The sequence below is a fragment of the Mus musculus genome, chromosome 4 (genome assembly GCF_000001635.26).
Source record: "Mus musculus strain C57BL/6J chromosome 4, GRCm38.p6 C57BL/6J".
Classification (NCBI taxonomy): Eukaryota; Metazoa; Chordata; class Mammalia; order Rodentia; family Muridae; genus Mus; species Mus musculus.
Genome location: NC_000070.6, coordinates 25,272,990 through 25,287,740, shown reverse-complemented (window position 1 = coordinate 25,287,740; position 14,751 = coordinate 25,272,990). Strand labels below are relative to the sequence as shown.

Genomic DNA, 14,751 nt, shown 5'->3' with positions numbered 1-14,751 from the left:
ATACCTAATAAAAAATGGAAAAAAAATTGTTTTATGTCCTTGAATGTGATAATTCTATATGCACGATTGTTACTGAAAAAATGTGCTTAAAAATAAATAAAAAGCATCATAAATTATTTGTTAAATAATAGAGAAAATAAATAAAAGACTAAGCCTGGTTTGATGGCAATTTAGATACATATCAGCCAGAAATGGTTTATAATCACTGAATATAAGTCAAGAGATCAATTAACAGAGGAAAATATTCAGCAAAATTACACTTGCTAACATTTGCTCTTGACATATTATGTATAAAGTATTAAATTCCACATGGACATCACATTTCAAAACGTACGTCAGTAAATTGTTAATCCATTCTAGCCTAACTGTGTCTTCATAAAATTACAAGTGTAAAACTAGTTCCAGGAGATATAAGTGGGATGTTCAACTTAGAAAAGGAGAAGAGGAAAGACATATATTCAGATAGCTGTCATATAAAAGAAATATTACACTTATTCTGTATATTGCCCAAAGAAAACACAGAGCGAGCACAGGATAGTAGCTTTAGTACAGACATACTTCTAACAGATTTCTCCTTGAAGGGGCCACTCTCAACAATCAGTTATCTTGGCACTTAAAGAGTTCCGGGGTGGGGGGAGGACCTAACCTGCTGAGGGTTTTACAAGGCAGTTATTCCTGAGTTAGGTTGGCCATTATTAGTATATTAAAGAGCCTTCCTAGTCTGACTTCTAACTCTATGATTTCTGCATGTATTGCTCCCTCCTCTTCAACATTATCATAATCTTTTTTCTATGATTTATCTTCCTTCCACATAGTATCTAGTCAGGCCTAGGTCTGTTTGTTCTGGCCCGTTTTTGTCTCCTCCTCCTCCTCCTCTCCTTCTTCCTCTTCATCCTCCTTTTTTTCTCCTCTTCCTTCTCCTTCTGTACCTTTTCCTCTTCCTCTTTTTCCTCTTCTTCTTCCTCCTCCTCTTCCCCTTCTTCCTCCTCCTCAACACAGCTTTGAGGGGAGATATTTGATAGATACTACCCATTTAGACTCTCTCTTCATGTAGTATCTGACTGTGGGTCTCTGTATCTGTTTCCATCTGCTGCCAAAGGAAGTCTCTCTGATGATGACTGAATAAGGTAATGATCTATGACTATAGCACAATTTTATTAGGAGTCATCTTATTGATATTTTTTGACCAGTAGTGTTTGGTTTCACCCTTGGTCTCTAGACTACTAGTCTCTAGACACTCAAGCATGTGTGGAGGGGGCATTGAGTCAAATTAGATATGGGTTACTCCTATAAGTTCTATACCACAATTTCCCTCGCATATTTTTTATCGGTTATTTTATTAATTTACATTTCAAGTGTTGACTCCTTCCTGGTTTCCCCTCCACAAACCCCCTATCACCTCCCCATCCCCTACATTCTTTGAGCATGCTCACCCACCCACCCACTCCCACCACATCGCCCTAGTATCTCCCTCCACAGGACCTATTGATGTTATATAAGAAAATCCTCTGCTACATATTCAGGTGAAGCCATGGGTCCCTCCATGGGTTCTCTTTGGTTTGTGGTTTAGGCCCTGGGAGCTCTGAGAGATCTGGTTAGTTGTTTCTGTTGTTCTTCCCATGGGGTGACAATTCCCTTCAGTTCCTTCAGTCTTTCCCCTAGCTTCTCCATTGGAGTTTCCATGTTCAATCTAATAGTTGGCTAGAAGCATCCATATCAGTGTTGGTCAGGCTCTGACAGAGCCTCTCAGGGGACAGCTATAACAGGCTCCTGTCAGCAAGCATTTCCTGACATCAGCAATAGTGAGTGGTATAGATGGGTCCTCAAGTAGAACTATTTCTGAGAAAGTGCCAGACTGATTTCCAGAGTGGTTGTATCAGCTTGCAATCCCACCAGCAATGGAGGAGTATTCCTGTTTCTCCAAGTCCTCACTAGCACCTGCTGTCACCTGAATTTTTGATCTTAGCCATTCTGACTGGTGTGAGGTGGAATCTCAGGATCGTTTTGATTTGCATTTCCCTGATGACTAAGGGTGTTGAATATTTTTTTAGGTGCTTCTCGGCCATTCCAGATTCCTCAGTTGAGAATTCTTTGTTTAGTTCTGTACCCCACTTTTAAAATAGAGTTATTTGGTTCTCTGGAGCCTAACTTCTTGAGTTCTTGGTATATATAGGATATTAGCCCTCTATCAGATGTAGGGTTAGTACAGATCTTTTCCCAATCTATAGGTTGCTGTTTTATTCGTTGACAGTGTCCTTTGTGTTACAGAAGGTTTTCAATTTTATGAGATCTCATTTGTCAATAGCTGATCTTAGAGCCTGAGCCACTCGTGTTCTGTTCTGGAAATTTTCCTTTGTGCTGATGTGTTTGAGGCTCTTTCCCACTTTCTCTTCTATTAGATTCAGTGTATCTGGTTTTATGTGGAGGTCCTTGGTCCACTTGGACTTAAGCTTTGTACAAGGAGATAAGAAGAGTTCACCAATTTGCATTCTTCTACATGCCCACTGCCATTTGAACCAGCACTGTTTGTCGAATATGCTGTCATTTTTTCCACTGGATGGTTTTGGCTTCTTCATATCTCAGAAGAAAGAAATCAAAGACCTCAGAAGATAGAAAGATCTCCCATGCCCATGGATAGGCAGGGTTAACATAGTAAAAATGGCTGTCTTACCAAAAGCAATCTACAGATTCAATGCAATCCCTATAAAAATTCCAATGCAATTCTTCACAGAGATAAAGAGAGCAATTCTCAAATTCATCTAGAATAACAGAAACCAGGATAGCGAAAACTATTTTCATCAATAAGAGAACTTTTGGTAATACTATGTACAGTTTTCTGAGGAACCACCAGACTGATTTCCAGAGTGGTTGTACCAGCTTATAATCCCACCAGCAGTGGAGGAGTGTTCCTGAGGACCCAACTATACCACTCCTGGGCATATACCCAGAAGATGATCCAACATGTAATAAGGACACATGCTCCACTATGTTCATAGCAGCCCTATTTATAATATCTAGAAACTGGAAACAACCTAGATGTCCCTCAACAGAGGAATGGATACAGAAAATGTGGTACATTTACACAATGGAGTACTACTCAGCTATTAAAAACAATGACTTCATGAAATTTACAGGCAAATGGATGGATCTAGAAAATATCATCCTGAGTGAGGTAACTCAATCACAAAAGAACACACATGGTATGTACTCACTGATAAATGGATATTAGGCAAAGAGCATGGAATCCCCAAGATACAACTCACAGACCACATGAAGCTCAAGAAGAAGGAAGACCAAAGAGTGAATGCTTCAGTCCTACTTAGAAGGGGGAACAATATAATCAAGGGAAGTAGAGGGTGGGAGGGATTTGGGAGGAAGAGAAGAAGAGGAGGGGTAAAAGAGGAGAATCAGGTATGGGAGGAGATGGAGGAGACGTACAGAGCGTCAGGAAATTGAACAGAGATGTGTAGCAATGGGGGATGGGGAGCTGGGGGTAGCCACAACCAGTCCCAGATGCCAGGAAAGCAAGAGGCTTCCAGGACCCAACAGGGATGAGATTAGCTGAAATGCCCAACAAAGGGGAGGGAGAACCTGTAGAGACCATATCCAGAGGTTAGGCAAGGCCCATGGTTGGGGCATGGGGCCACCTACTCATCTCCAAATTCTTAACCCAGAAGGGCTCCAGTCAAAATATAGAGACAAAGTGTGGAGCATAGACTGAAGGAAAGGCCATCCAGATACTGCCCCACCTGGGGATCCATCCCATACAGTCACCGAAGCCAGACATTATTGCTTATGCTAAGAAGTGCTTGCCGAAAAGAGCCTGATATTGCTGTCTCCTGAGAGGCTCTGCCAGAGCCTGACAAATACAGAGGTAGAGGCTCAAAGCCAACCATTGGGCTGAGCACTGGGTCCCCAATGGAGAAGTTGGAGAAAGACTGAAGGAACTGAAGGGGTTTACAACCCCATTGGAAGAACAATAATATCAACCAACCAGACCCCACCCCCACCCCTGAGCTCCCAGGTACTAAACCACCAACTATACACTTGGATGGCTCCATGTGTATGTGTAGCAGAGGATGGCATTGTCTGCATCAATAGGAGGAGAAGACCTTGGTCCTATGAAAGCTGTATTACCCAGTGTAGGGGAATGCCCTGGTGGGAAGGTAGGAATGGGTGGGTGGTAGGGGAAGCATCCTCATAGAAGCTGGGAGAGGGAAGGATGGGAGAAGGGAGTTCCAGAGGGGAAACCAGAAAAGGGGATAATATTTGAAGTGTAAATACATAAAATATCCAATGAAAAAGGAAAAAGAAAAGAAAAGAAAGGAAGAAAGAAGGAAAGAAATTCTCCTTTGAGAACTCTTGAGCCATGTCTACACACTATTCCAACAAGGCCACACCTCCAAATAGTGTCACTCCCTGGGTTAAGCATATACAAATCATCACATCAACCACGTACTTTATATCTTATAGCACTAGGAGGAAGGATGTCAAATGTTTAATCTTGGATAATATATGTTAGGTGTTTGATATAATGCAAATGTTATCCATGTATGCATATGTTCAAGCATCACAGTGTTTCATTGCTGTCTCTAATTTGTTTTTATGTCAAAAGACAATTTCTAAATGATTCCAAGAATGTGTAATAAATCCTGTACACACTGTAGCTAAAGACATCAACTATCCACAGACTGTCTGCATGTCAACATTAACAAGGTATTTGTACAACTACAGACAGCTATCATAAAATTTTATAAAGAATGGAATGTCAGCTCTCCAAATCTATACAAGTTCGTTCTTTAAAAGAATCTCCTACCCTTTAAAAAACAGCTGCGTAGTGTTTGCTCTGTTTAAAGTTCCTCTGTAATATCATATATTGGTCAAAAATTACTACCTCCCTCCCTCCCTCCCTCCCTCCCTCCCTCCCTCCCTCCAAAGCACTTAAAATGATGGGTGGGAAGATGCTTGAAGGTTAAAGTGCTCTCTGTGCAAGCATACAGACTTGAATTCAGAGCCCAAGCTCATCTTGAAACCTGGGTATGATCATCAACCTGACTGGGAGATGAAGCCAGGAGGAAACTCAGGGGCTGGCTGGCCAGTAAACCTACTTGATGGGAGGCTGGCCTACCTTTCTGAGAGAGTCTGCTTCAAAGGATAAGATGGAATGCCAAGCTTTATCATGGAGTTCTCTAAATTTAATCAAAGCTAGGCACTTCAGAAGCCAAATGGATTTATCTACTGGACGTGTTATATGGACTAATATATTTACATAGGAAAGAAGCAAAATATTCTTTACTAAGTACAATCAGCCTTCTGATTTCCCCATTGATTAAGATTGGAAAATGGTATGTGTGAATAAACAATGGCAGCAGTTATCTTGTCTAAGAAGTACAATGCCATTGCCTTCCCTAGTTTCACTCCCAGCAACGATTATTCCTTTGTCCGAGTAAATAATAATAATAATAATAATAATAATAATAATAATAATAATAATAAGCTTTAGAACACATGAACTGAAGTCCATGGCGTTTGCTATACCCAAATAGATTCATTTTGGAAGAACAAAATTCAAACTGATGCAGTAGTGTGGAACAAGTTTCTCTAAAACTGACTTCATTCTTGGCTCAAGTAAAAGCCCCATTCACTGTTCAAAGTGGATTAGTCACGGTTTGTAAGAGTCCCACAAAAGAAGTATGTCTCGTCCGCTCAGCAAGGGCGGAAGATCATTTGATGGTTGCTGGACAGAAACAGGAACCTTGCAAAAAGGATTACTGAGTCAGCATCAGCTTGGCTTTGTAGGAGTTTAGGAAGCCGCTTCCCGCAGGCCACGCCCAGCTGAGGGCGGAGAGCTCGGCAGTCGCGTTTCTGTTCGCGAATTTCCTTGACGCAGGTCTCTTGGCCCTCTGCGCGGTCCGTCCCGGGGTGCCTGCGGCAGGCTGAAGGCTGACGTGTCTGCCGTTTCCCTGTGTCGGGGCGAGCGGAGCAGTGATGGCGGACGCCTGGGAGGAGATCCGGCGGCTGGCGGCTGACTTCCAGCGGGCGCAGTTTGCAGAGTCCACGCAAAGGTGCTGGTTCCCTGCGGTGTGGAGCCGGCTTAGGCCCGGGACGCTGCCCCGCTCCCGCACTGCCTGCCGGAACGCGGTGGGACCCCGGAGCCGGTCTGCTGCGGCGGCTGTCGGTAGAGGCGCTCGCTGCCCGGCCTAGGGCGAGCTTGCAAAGTCCCCAGTGCAGCGCGCAGCAAGTAGTCTGTCCCTCCTCCAAATCCTTTTTACGTGCAGCCACAGATCTAAGCCAGGCCCACATGCCATCTGTCATATTTTAGGGACTCCGGGACACCAACTTTTCTACACTCCAGAAATGGGGGAGTGGCCGAATTACCCCGACTCTGCGCCCGTGATTACACATCGCATATATAAGGCGAATAGACTTTGTCTCCCTGTCAACGAGTTCTTGTAGTATTTTATTTCTCTTGGACCTAAACACAGTAGTCCGTTGATGCTGTTCTATAACATTGAGAGCTACAGACATACATACACTCTCACAACAAACAAACAACAAAACCCGGGGAAAAAATTTAGTGCAAGATGGCTGTGAGTAGCTAACATTATAGTACCTATAGTTCTGCTAAGCCACATGACCTGTCTGTACACCAACTGTACCAGTAAGGCCAACATACTGTGATTTTAAAGAAAAGTTTGTTTGTTTTCAGCTGGAAAATTTGATACTTGAAGGCAGGACTAGGAGAGAACATCTGTAGAATCATAATACAGTGACGTGTGTGAATTAAATAAATAATTCAAGGGAATATAAACCTACTCTCAAGTTTTCTTTTTAAATTACTCAACCAATATCATCATACTAATAAAGGACAGATTTTGTAATGTAGAAGTTACTCAAAATTTTGCTTTCAAATACCTGGGGGGGGGGGGGGCGGCATAGCAAGTACACTCTTAAACTCCTGGCTTCGCACAGGTTGTCAGAGCGGAACTGCATTGAGATTGTGAATAAATTGATCTCTCAGAAACAGCTGGAAGTAGTCCATACACTTGACGGCAAGGAATATATCACTCCAGCCCAAATCAGTAAAGAAATGAGAGACGAGCTACATGTCCGAGGTGGTAAGTAATTCCTCAGTGTCATGCTTTTGTCTTTACCGGATGTTTGAAGAAAATACATTAAATTAAAAATAAGTACTTACGTGGAGGTTATAGGGCATTCTCCTCAATGGCTCCTTCTTTCCTCTTTGTGTTGGGTATCAGATCCAGAGCACAAACTAGGCAAATACTACCCCTGAGCTGTAACCCTTCTCTACTGATAACTTGATGATCAGCCTTCATAGGATCATGCAGTCAACCTTCGTATGTTCATATGAACATAATCTTACAGGTTCATGCAAACATGACCTTAACTATTGCCACTTAACAAATACCATGTTTTTGTTGTATTGAATTAAATGTACTATATATGTGTGTATGTGTATATATACCATATATATATATATATATATATGTGATATATATAGTATATATGTGGTATATATATGCATATACATATATGTATATATGTATATATGTGTGTGTATATATATGTATGTGTGTATAATATATATATATACCCACACTTCATGACCTAGGGGTGAATACCTAGCTGCCAGTGATCAGGTACTTAATTATAAAGGAGAAATAGAGATTTCATAAAGTTTTAAGATCTCAAATATTAAAGCTGCATTACTAAGTTTAAGAAACTTTGTAAATTGATGTACTGTGGCCTGAGGCCCACCATATTATGAAGTGCAGTTAGCACCATCAAACGTAAAATATTGTTTTGCTTTATGTTTTTGAAATTTGAGCAATTGAGCAGACTGAGCAGTTTGACTGAAACAGAAACAGCCTGTCACTAGATACCACTTGGGTCTAGCCTGGGTGTTTTGTTTCTTTCTGCAGGAGTGCTAATAACACGTGAGCTGTGATTTGCATTATCTAACAGATCCTCTCTTGCTGATAGACACTCGTTTCAGTTTTGAGCAATGGGGAAATCATCTTAATTTAGCTGCAGGCATTTCCTCTGGTCATTTTAGCTGAGTTGATTTGTGAGAAGAATTGAAATTCCTTCCACGGATTTCTCCGCGTTGTGTCCTCTGATGTTCGTAATTGGTCTGATGTGATAAACACAGCTTGGAGAACAGTGTTGCCTGTGGCTTTAACCATGAAGATTGATCAGCGAGTAATCTGTATCTAAGTCCATCAGTTACTACTGAGGTCCTATGCCCTTCCTAGAAGGACTTAGAGCCATCAGCACTGTCGGTTAGAGTTGAACCTGTTCATCTGCACGTCCATGTAATTTCAATTCCTCTCTTTTGTTCAAAGGTCGAGTAAACATTGTTGACTTACAACAGGTAAATTTATAAAAATTTTGCTTTGATTTCTTAAAGCTTTCTTAATTTATAAATACTACGGATTTGTTGGGTCCATTGCTGAAAAGAGACACCATGACCAAGGCAACTCTTATTATAAGGGACAGTGTTTAATTGGGGCCGGCTTACAGGTTCAGAGGTTCAGTCCATTATCTTCATTGTGAGAAACATGACACCACCCCAGGCAGGCATGGTGCTGGAGGAGCTGAGAGTTCTACATCTTTGTTCTGAAGGCAGACAGGAGAAGACTGGCATCCTCAGACAGGCGGAAACTCTTTTCCCACCCCTACAGTAACACACACACACACCCCCACACACACACACACACACACACACACACACACAGATTGTTTTACTCGGTGTCCCTGTCTCACCTTGCCTAGAACTGGGTATATAGACCACACTGGCCTTGAAATCATAGTTGTTCTTCTGCATTATAGGTATCTGCCATGATACTCAGCTATCAATATTTTAGAGTAATTTCAAATTTATCTAAGTGATATGTAAAGGGTGTATAAATAATATATATGTATATAAAATACATAAAAGTATAATTTTTAATCTCAATGTATAATCTCAAATTTTAAAAGTAGTGGAAACTAATTGTAATTTCTGTGTAATTCTAGGTTATTAATGTGGACCTGACTCATATCGAGAGTAGAGTCAGTGATATTATTAAATCAGAGAAGCACGTGCAGATGGTACTGGGACAACTGATTGATGAGTAAGTATAACACTGAAGCGTTCTCTCTCCTTCTGTCAGGTGCTCCAGGCCAGGCGTGGCCAGCTAGGCTTTATGTTTAGAGCTCATGTAATAGAGACATTTATTATAAAGACCATTCTTTTTAAAAGTAAGTGCTAATTTGGGGGAATACATATTTATAAATAATATATATTTTGATCTTTTTCCTATTAAAGCAATATCAAATTTTAACTTATTTATTGTGAATCAGCTACACTCAAAGTAATGTTCTAAAACTGATGTGAAATGACTATAAAATTTCTCTTGTCATAAGGAAAAAAACCTGCCACTTGATTGCCCTTACATTAATTATATCTATGAGCAAAAACTAAGGTTTAGATCTGAGCAACAAGTGATGCTCATTCCCGTCCATTACTTGGGGGCCTACAATACTCTAGCAGAAAAGCGTTAAAGGGGAAGATACAGAAGGGAAGCATGTTTCATTTAAAAACAAAAACAGAAAAACTTCTTTTCAATATTAGGAACTATCTGGATCAGTTATCAGAAGAGGTGAATGATAAATTGCAAGAAAGTGGTCAAGTAACTGTCTCAGAACTGTGTAAAGCCTATGACCTTCCTGGGGATTTTCTGACACAGGTACTGTTTTTTCTTAATAATGGAAAGAATTTTAAAGAGTCTGAGTAGGGGTCAGGACCAGGTGATTTTATATAAGGTTCAAGTGGATATGAGTCAGAGCCATGTAAATAGGTATCACCTACTTGATGGCTCTGAAGGGACTGTTCAACTGATACAGTTATCCCAAGCCCCGGGCTACCACAGGCCTGAGAGTATGATAAGTTCTGAGACTGTCATGTGTGGATTTGCTCAATACTTAGAATAGCTGCTATTTATAACCTTGCCAGGATATATACAGTTGTAGTATTATAAAATAGAGAGTGTAAAGATTAGGGGTGCTGCTCAATATTTTGCAATGTAAAACACCTTCAGCAAATAATTTTCTTATCAGAATGTCAATAGAACTGTTCTTTTTGCTGCCATATTTTTCCTCCACTGAACTGTGCCTATGTCTCAAGAACAAAAAGTTTCACATATTCTCTCTTTAGGGATTTATGCTGATACTAAATTCTGATATCATGACTATAGTGCAACAACAGTGTTACCTAAAAACTGAAGCTATATGTTATCTTTTTTTAAAAGTAGTTTTTTATCTCACAGTCATAGAAATCCATGTGGTACAGTGGGAAACTTGTAGGCTTTAGTGTCACATACAACTGGATTTGAATTCTGTCAATGTGACTTCTTAGTTACCTGAGATTAAGAAAGGTGTTGTTTCATCTGTATGCTGTTTCCAGTGCTATATCTTTTGAGAAGGAATAACCATGCCGTTTGCATAAGCATCGGGGCAGCACTCTAGAAACAGTAGTTTGTTTTTAATTTACTGAAATAAGAAAACAGCCAAATCTCATTCTAATTACTGTCTTAGTTACTATACTATTATTGTGAATAGACACCATGACCAAAGCAACTCTTGTAATAGGCAGTCAAAGAGAGAGAGAAATTGCCTTGGATTGGGCTTTTGAAATCTCCAAGCCCACCCCCCTGTAACACACCTCCTCCAACAAAGCCACACCTCCTAATCCTTCCCAAACAGTTCCTTTAACTGGGGACCAAGCATCCAGACACAGGAGCCTGTGGGAGCCATTCTCATTCAAACAACCACAACCACCTTTCACCCTAAGGAAATCTAACTTTAGATCGTTACGGATCCGTAATTACATGAGACCAAGGTGTAGTGTAGATTTATTCACTCACCTATATTAATAGAATAAGCTTTCCAGGCGGCATTTAAAACACAATTCAGAAAATATAAATGTCTAACACAGCATTTTAAAGGTCTAAGTCCTATTTTTACCTGAATAACTATAATTCATAGAAAGTCAAGCTTAAAAAAATATAAGGATTACACCAAATGGTTTCTTCTGTAACTGTGTTTCTAGATACTAAGGAGTTTCCATTTGTATTTTCTGAACATCACAAATGTGTTCCTCAAAGCTTATTATATTTTTCTTTGTTGTAAATCTATCAAACCAACTTGAATACATCTGCTTTGAGCCGGGGAAGCAGGGTATGAAATGTGTCCAAACCTATTTCACATGGACTTGTTCAGATGCCGTCTAGCTGAGAAGAAAAAAAATACTATCTTGAATTTGAAAGCTGGTCAAGAAACCAGATAATCTGCCAGTTTAAATCAGGAAAAAGTTGTGTTACTCTTAGAGAATATAAATTTTCAGAACTTACGTTTCCCTTAGTTGCAAAATCATGGAGTAACATTTATTCCTACACCCTTTATCCAAAGGTCCAAAGAGAGTCCTTTCTAAAGCAGTCAATCATGTTTATTTCCCTTTAGAAATAAGTATTGTAAGCAAGAGCTGTTATTGTGGTTAAACCTTTATCAGTTAACTAATAATTATTGTTATAGCTAATCTTTAATAATTTGGTATGGTTCCTGACTCTGCAGTGAGACGATGAACCTCTCCAGATATTAATCCTTCATTTTAGTTTAGTTATCATATAATTTGCGCAATTGAAATTTCTGTCACAGCACATAGCAGGAATTGAGAAGGATTGTACAAATGCACATTTTAATTTTTTTATTTAGATGAATAACAATTGACGTCTTATTCCCAGGCATTAACTCAGCGACTTGGCCGGATTATCAATGGCCATCTGGACCTTGATAACAGAGGAGTGATTTTCACTGAGGCCTTTGTAGCTCGCCATAAAGCACGTATCCGCGGACTCTTCAGTGCCATTACACGGTAAACATGTCTCCAAGTGTATATAGGAGCCTACACACTTACACATTACGCGGTAAACATGATTCCAAGTGTATATAGGAGCCTACACACTTATTTACGTAGTAAACATGTCTCCAAGTGTATATAGGAGCCTACACACTTACACATTATTCGGTAAACATGATTCCAAGTGTATATAGGAGCCTACACACTTATTTACGTGGTAAATATGTCTCCAAGTATATATAGGAGCCTACACACTTATTTACGTGGTAAACATGTCTCCAAGTGTATATAGGAGCCTACACACTTATTTACGCGGTAAACATGTCTCCAAGTGTATATAGGAGCCTACACACTTATTTTGCACGTTTTGCGTTTTTTGCCAGCAACTGAATGTGTTTGAAGCCCAGTCTCTTTGAGCACCCATCCCAGTTGTTAAGCAGGTGGATGGAGAGCTTTTCTGGAAGGGGGCTACAAAGCCTGCAGAGTTCCAACTTCACCTGTCTCCACACATTCCCCTCTGCTCCCTGCTCCAACAACTTCTGTCCTGTTGAGAAAGCAGTTTACAATCTGATGCTGACATCACGTCATATAAATCACCCTGAGGTCACATGAAAAGACCATGCAGTTATTAAAATAGAAGCTTGGGTCCATTGTTATACTGCACAGCAGCCTTGTGTGGTGGGGCAGTGAAGTCAGTAGCTTAACTTACGTGGAGTTTAGATGGAGTTGTTTTTGGATCCTTTTCCTGCGAGTCCACAGTATTAAGGCATAGCCGTGTTACATTAGACAAGGAACTAAGTCTGTAGCCTGTTTAGATTTATTGAAATGTAGAATTCACAAAGCCTACATTCTTAATTGTCTCCTCACCTTTGCATCAGATCCTGTCGAGTGGCTTTGGGTTCGATCAGAGTTTGAGATGTCCATCATTTCAAACAGCTCTCTAGATGTCATCTTCCACTCCCTCCAGTATCTGTGCACTTTTTTAGACCAGTGTCTGCATTCACTGTCATTTTCTTACCCTCTGTCCCTTCTCAAGCCACTAGTCTGGTTTGTAGCTTACAGTGTCAGTATCACTAATCTAATGTCTATTATCTATCCTTGTTGTCAGCGTTTAACTGCACACACCTCTTTTAGATGGGGAAGTTGTAGTCATTTAGCAACAGGATGCATTTATTGAATACTGAACACATACAAGGCAAGAGGAGAACAGAAAGGTTTGGAGAGGACGCTTATAGTCTGGTGGAACAATTTTTTTTTATTCTTAAATAATTTTGAACTTATAGATTAGAAAGTTTTTCTATGACCAGTTTCAAAGTTGGTTAAATTTTACTACAAATAATTTTGTCTGTGTTTCCTACAAAAGCGCATTATTCTGTACAATACAAAATAGAACTCATAGTGAGAGAATTACCATTGATGCATACATTCATCTAGTCTTTGGATTCATTTTGATATTTTGATATGCAGAAGGCTTCAGCACTGCCCTTTCTAGCTGTTTCAGGTTCGGTTCAGAATCACCTATTTCATCAAATTGTTACAAGTTTTTGTTCACCTTCAGTCTAGAACACTTGTTTAGGTTTTTTCTGACTTTCCTGATATCAATATTTTAAAGGTCACAGATCTGGTATTCTTGAAAATGTTAACTTCTCTTGTCTGCTGTCTGTTTGATGGTGCTGCGAGTGTCCATATTTACACTGGCCATCATTGACAGGAACACACAGAAGAGACACTTTACTCTTCTAATTAAATCTTAGCAGATGATACACAGTTAGATTTTTTTCAATTACTGATGAATATGTTATATTTACTTAACAGGTATATCTGATAAAATTCTTGTAAAGCTGCTTGCTTTCCTTTGTAACAAAAACAAACAAGTAGTCATGTGCAGGGATGAAATTTTAGGACCATGTATCCCATTCCTCGTCAGACTTTGTTTGTTTATTTGTTTTATCACTGAGGACTTAGTGTTCCGTAAATTTGTTATTTGGCTTTAGGTTGTTATAAATTACATTTTCATTGATTTTACTAAAAGATGGCGCTCAGACTGGCTTTGACCTTCTGGCATGACCCCATCGTGCCTCTGTGGTATACTTTTTCACATATAGGACAAAATGTTTGGGTTTGGCTCATAGTTCCCTGTCTAGCCATTTCTCCACGGCCACCTGGTTCTTCTGTGGGAGCACGTCTGGGTACTTAGATGCTTCGCACTCGGTCTGCTTTTCACTGTTCCTTGGCCCTTTTGGTAAGGAGGAGAGGAGGCACTGACACAGATATGTGCACATCCTGTAGATGGAAATGTAAACATGTACAGCAGAGCCACGCTCTCAAATTGATCGCTGCAACTGAACAGATACTAAGCTTCGCTTCATTCTTACTGTCTTGTTCTTCCTGTTTCCATTTCCTGTATTTGTAATTCTCCGCTTCAAGCATGGGAGACTGAGCATTCATTACTTGTGACATGTTTATTTAGCTCACTAACTCCCATTATGTACCTGACTTGCTGCTGCTATAGTTTCTTCCATGTACTCTCTCTTCCTTGGGTTCTTACCACCCATATGCAGTCACCCTCCAAACACAGCAAGTGTTGGTCTTTAGGGGGTGCAGAACTGGGAAGCTGATTGGTAGCAATAGAGGGAGACAGGTTTGATACCTTTGTGCCCTTCAAGTTTCTCATTTAGTTAAAAACTAAAAATACTTTTCTGTTACTATATTTGCTATTTCTATTTTGCTGATTACTGTAGCAAGTGTAAATTTTGTCAGATCAGCAGTTTTGTTTTGTTTTCTCTCATAGTAGCCTTGAGCTACTGTGTAGAGATGCTGTCAAACTACAG

At 40.0% G+C, this 14,751-nt stretch overlaps 1 protein-coding gene across 2 annotated transcripts in view; it reads left to right on the top strand.

Annotated features, from left to right (window-relative positions):
- Positions 1–5,919: 5,919 nt before the first annotated feature.
- Ufl1 (UFM1 specific ligase 1) overlaps positions 5,920–14,751 on the top strand; it is a 34,673-nt gene continuing 25,841 nt past the window's right edge. For both annotated transcript variants that reach the window (NM_001355512.1, NM_026194.5), the window contains exons 1-6: positions 5,920–6,065; positions 6,973–7,118; positions 8,367–8,395; positions 9,040–9,137; positions 9,638–9,752; positions 11,805–11,935. In NM_001355512.1, coding sequence (NP_001342441.1) covers positions 5,989–6,065; positions 6,973–7,118; positions 8,367–8,395; positions 9,040–9,137; positions 9,638–9,752; positions 11,805–11,935 — 596 coding nt within the window. In that variant the 5' untranslated portion in view covers positions 5,920–5,988. The remainder of the gene's footprint in view (positions 6,066–6,972; positions 7,119–8,366; positions 8,396–9,039; positions 9,138–9,637; positions 9,753–11,804; positions 11,936–14,751) is intronic.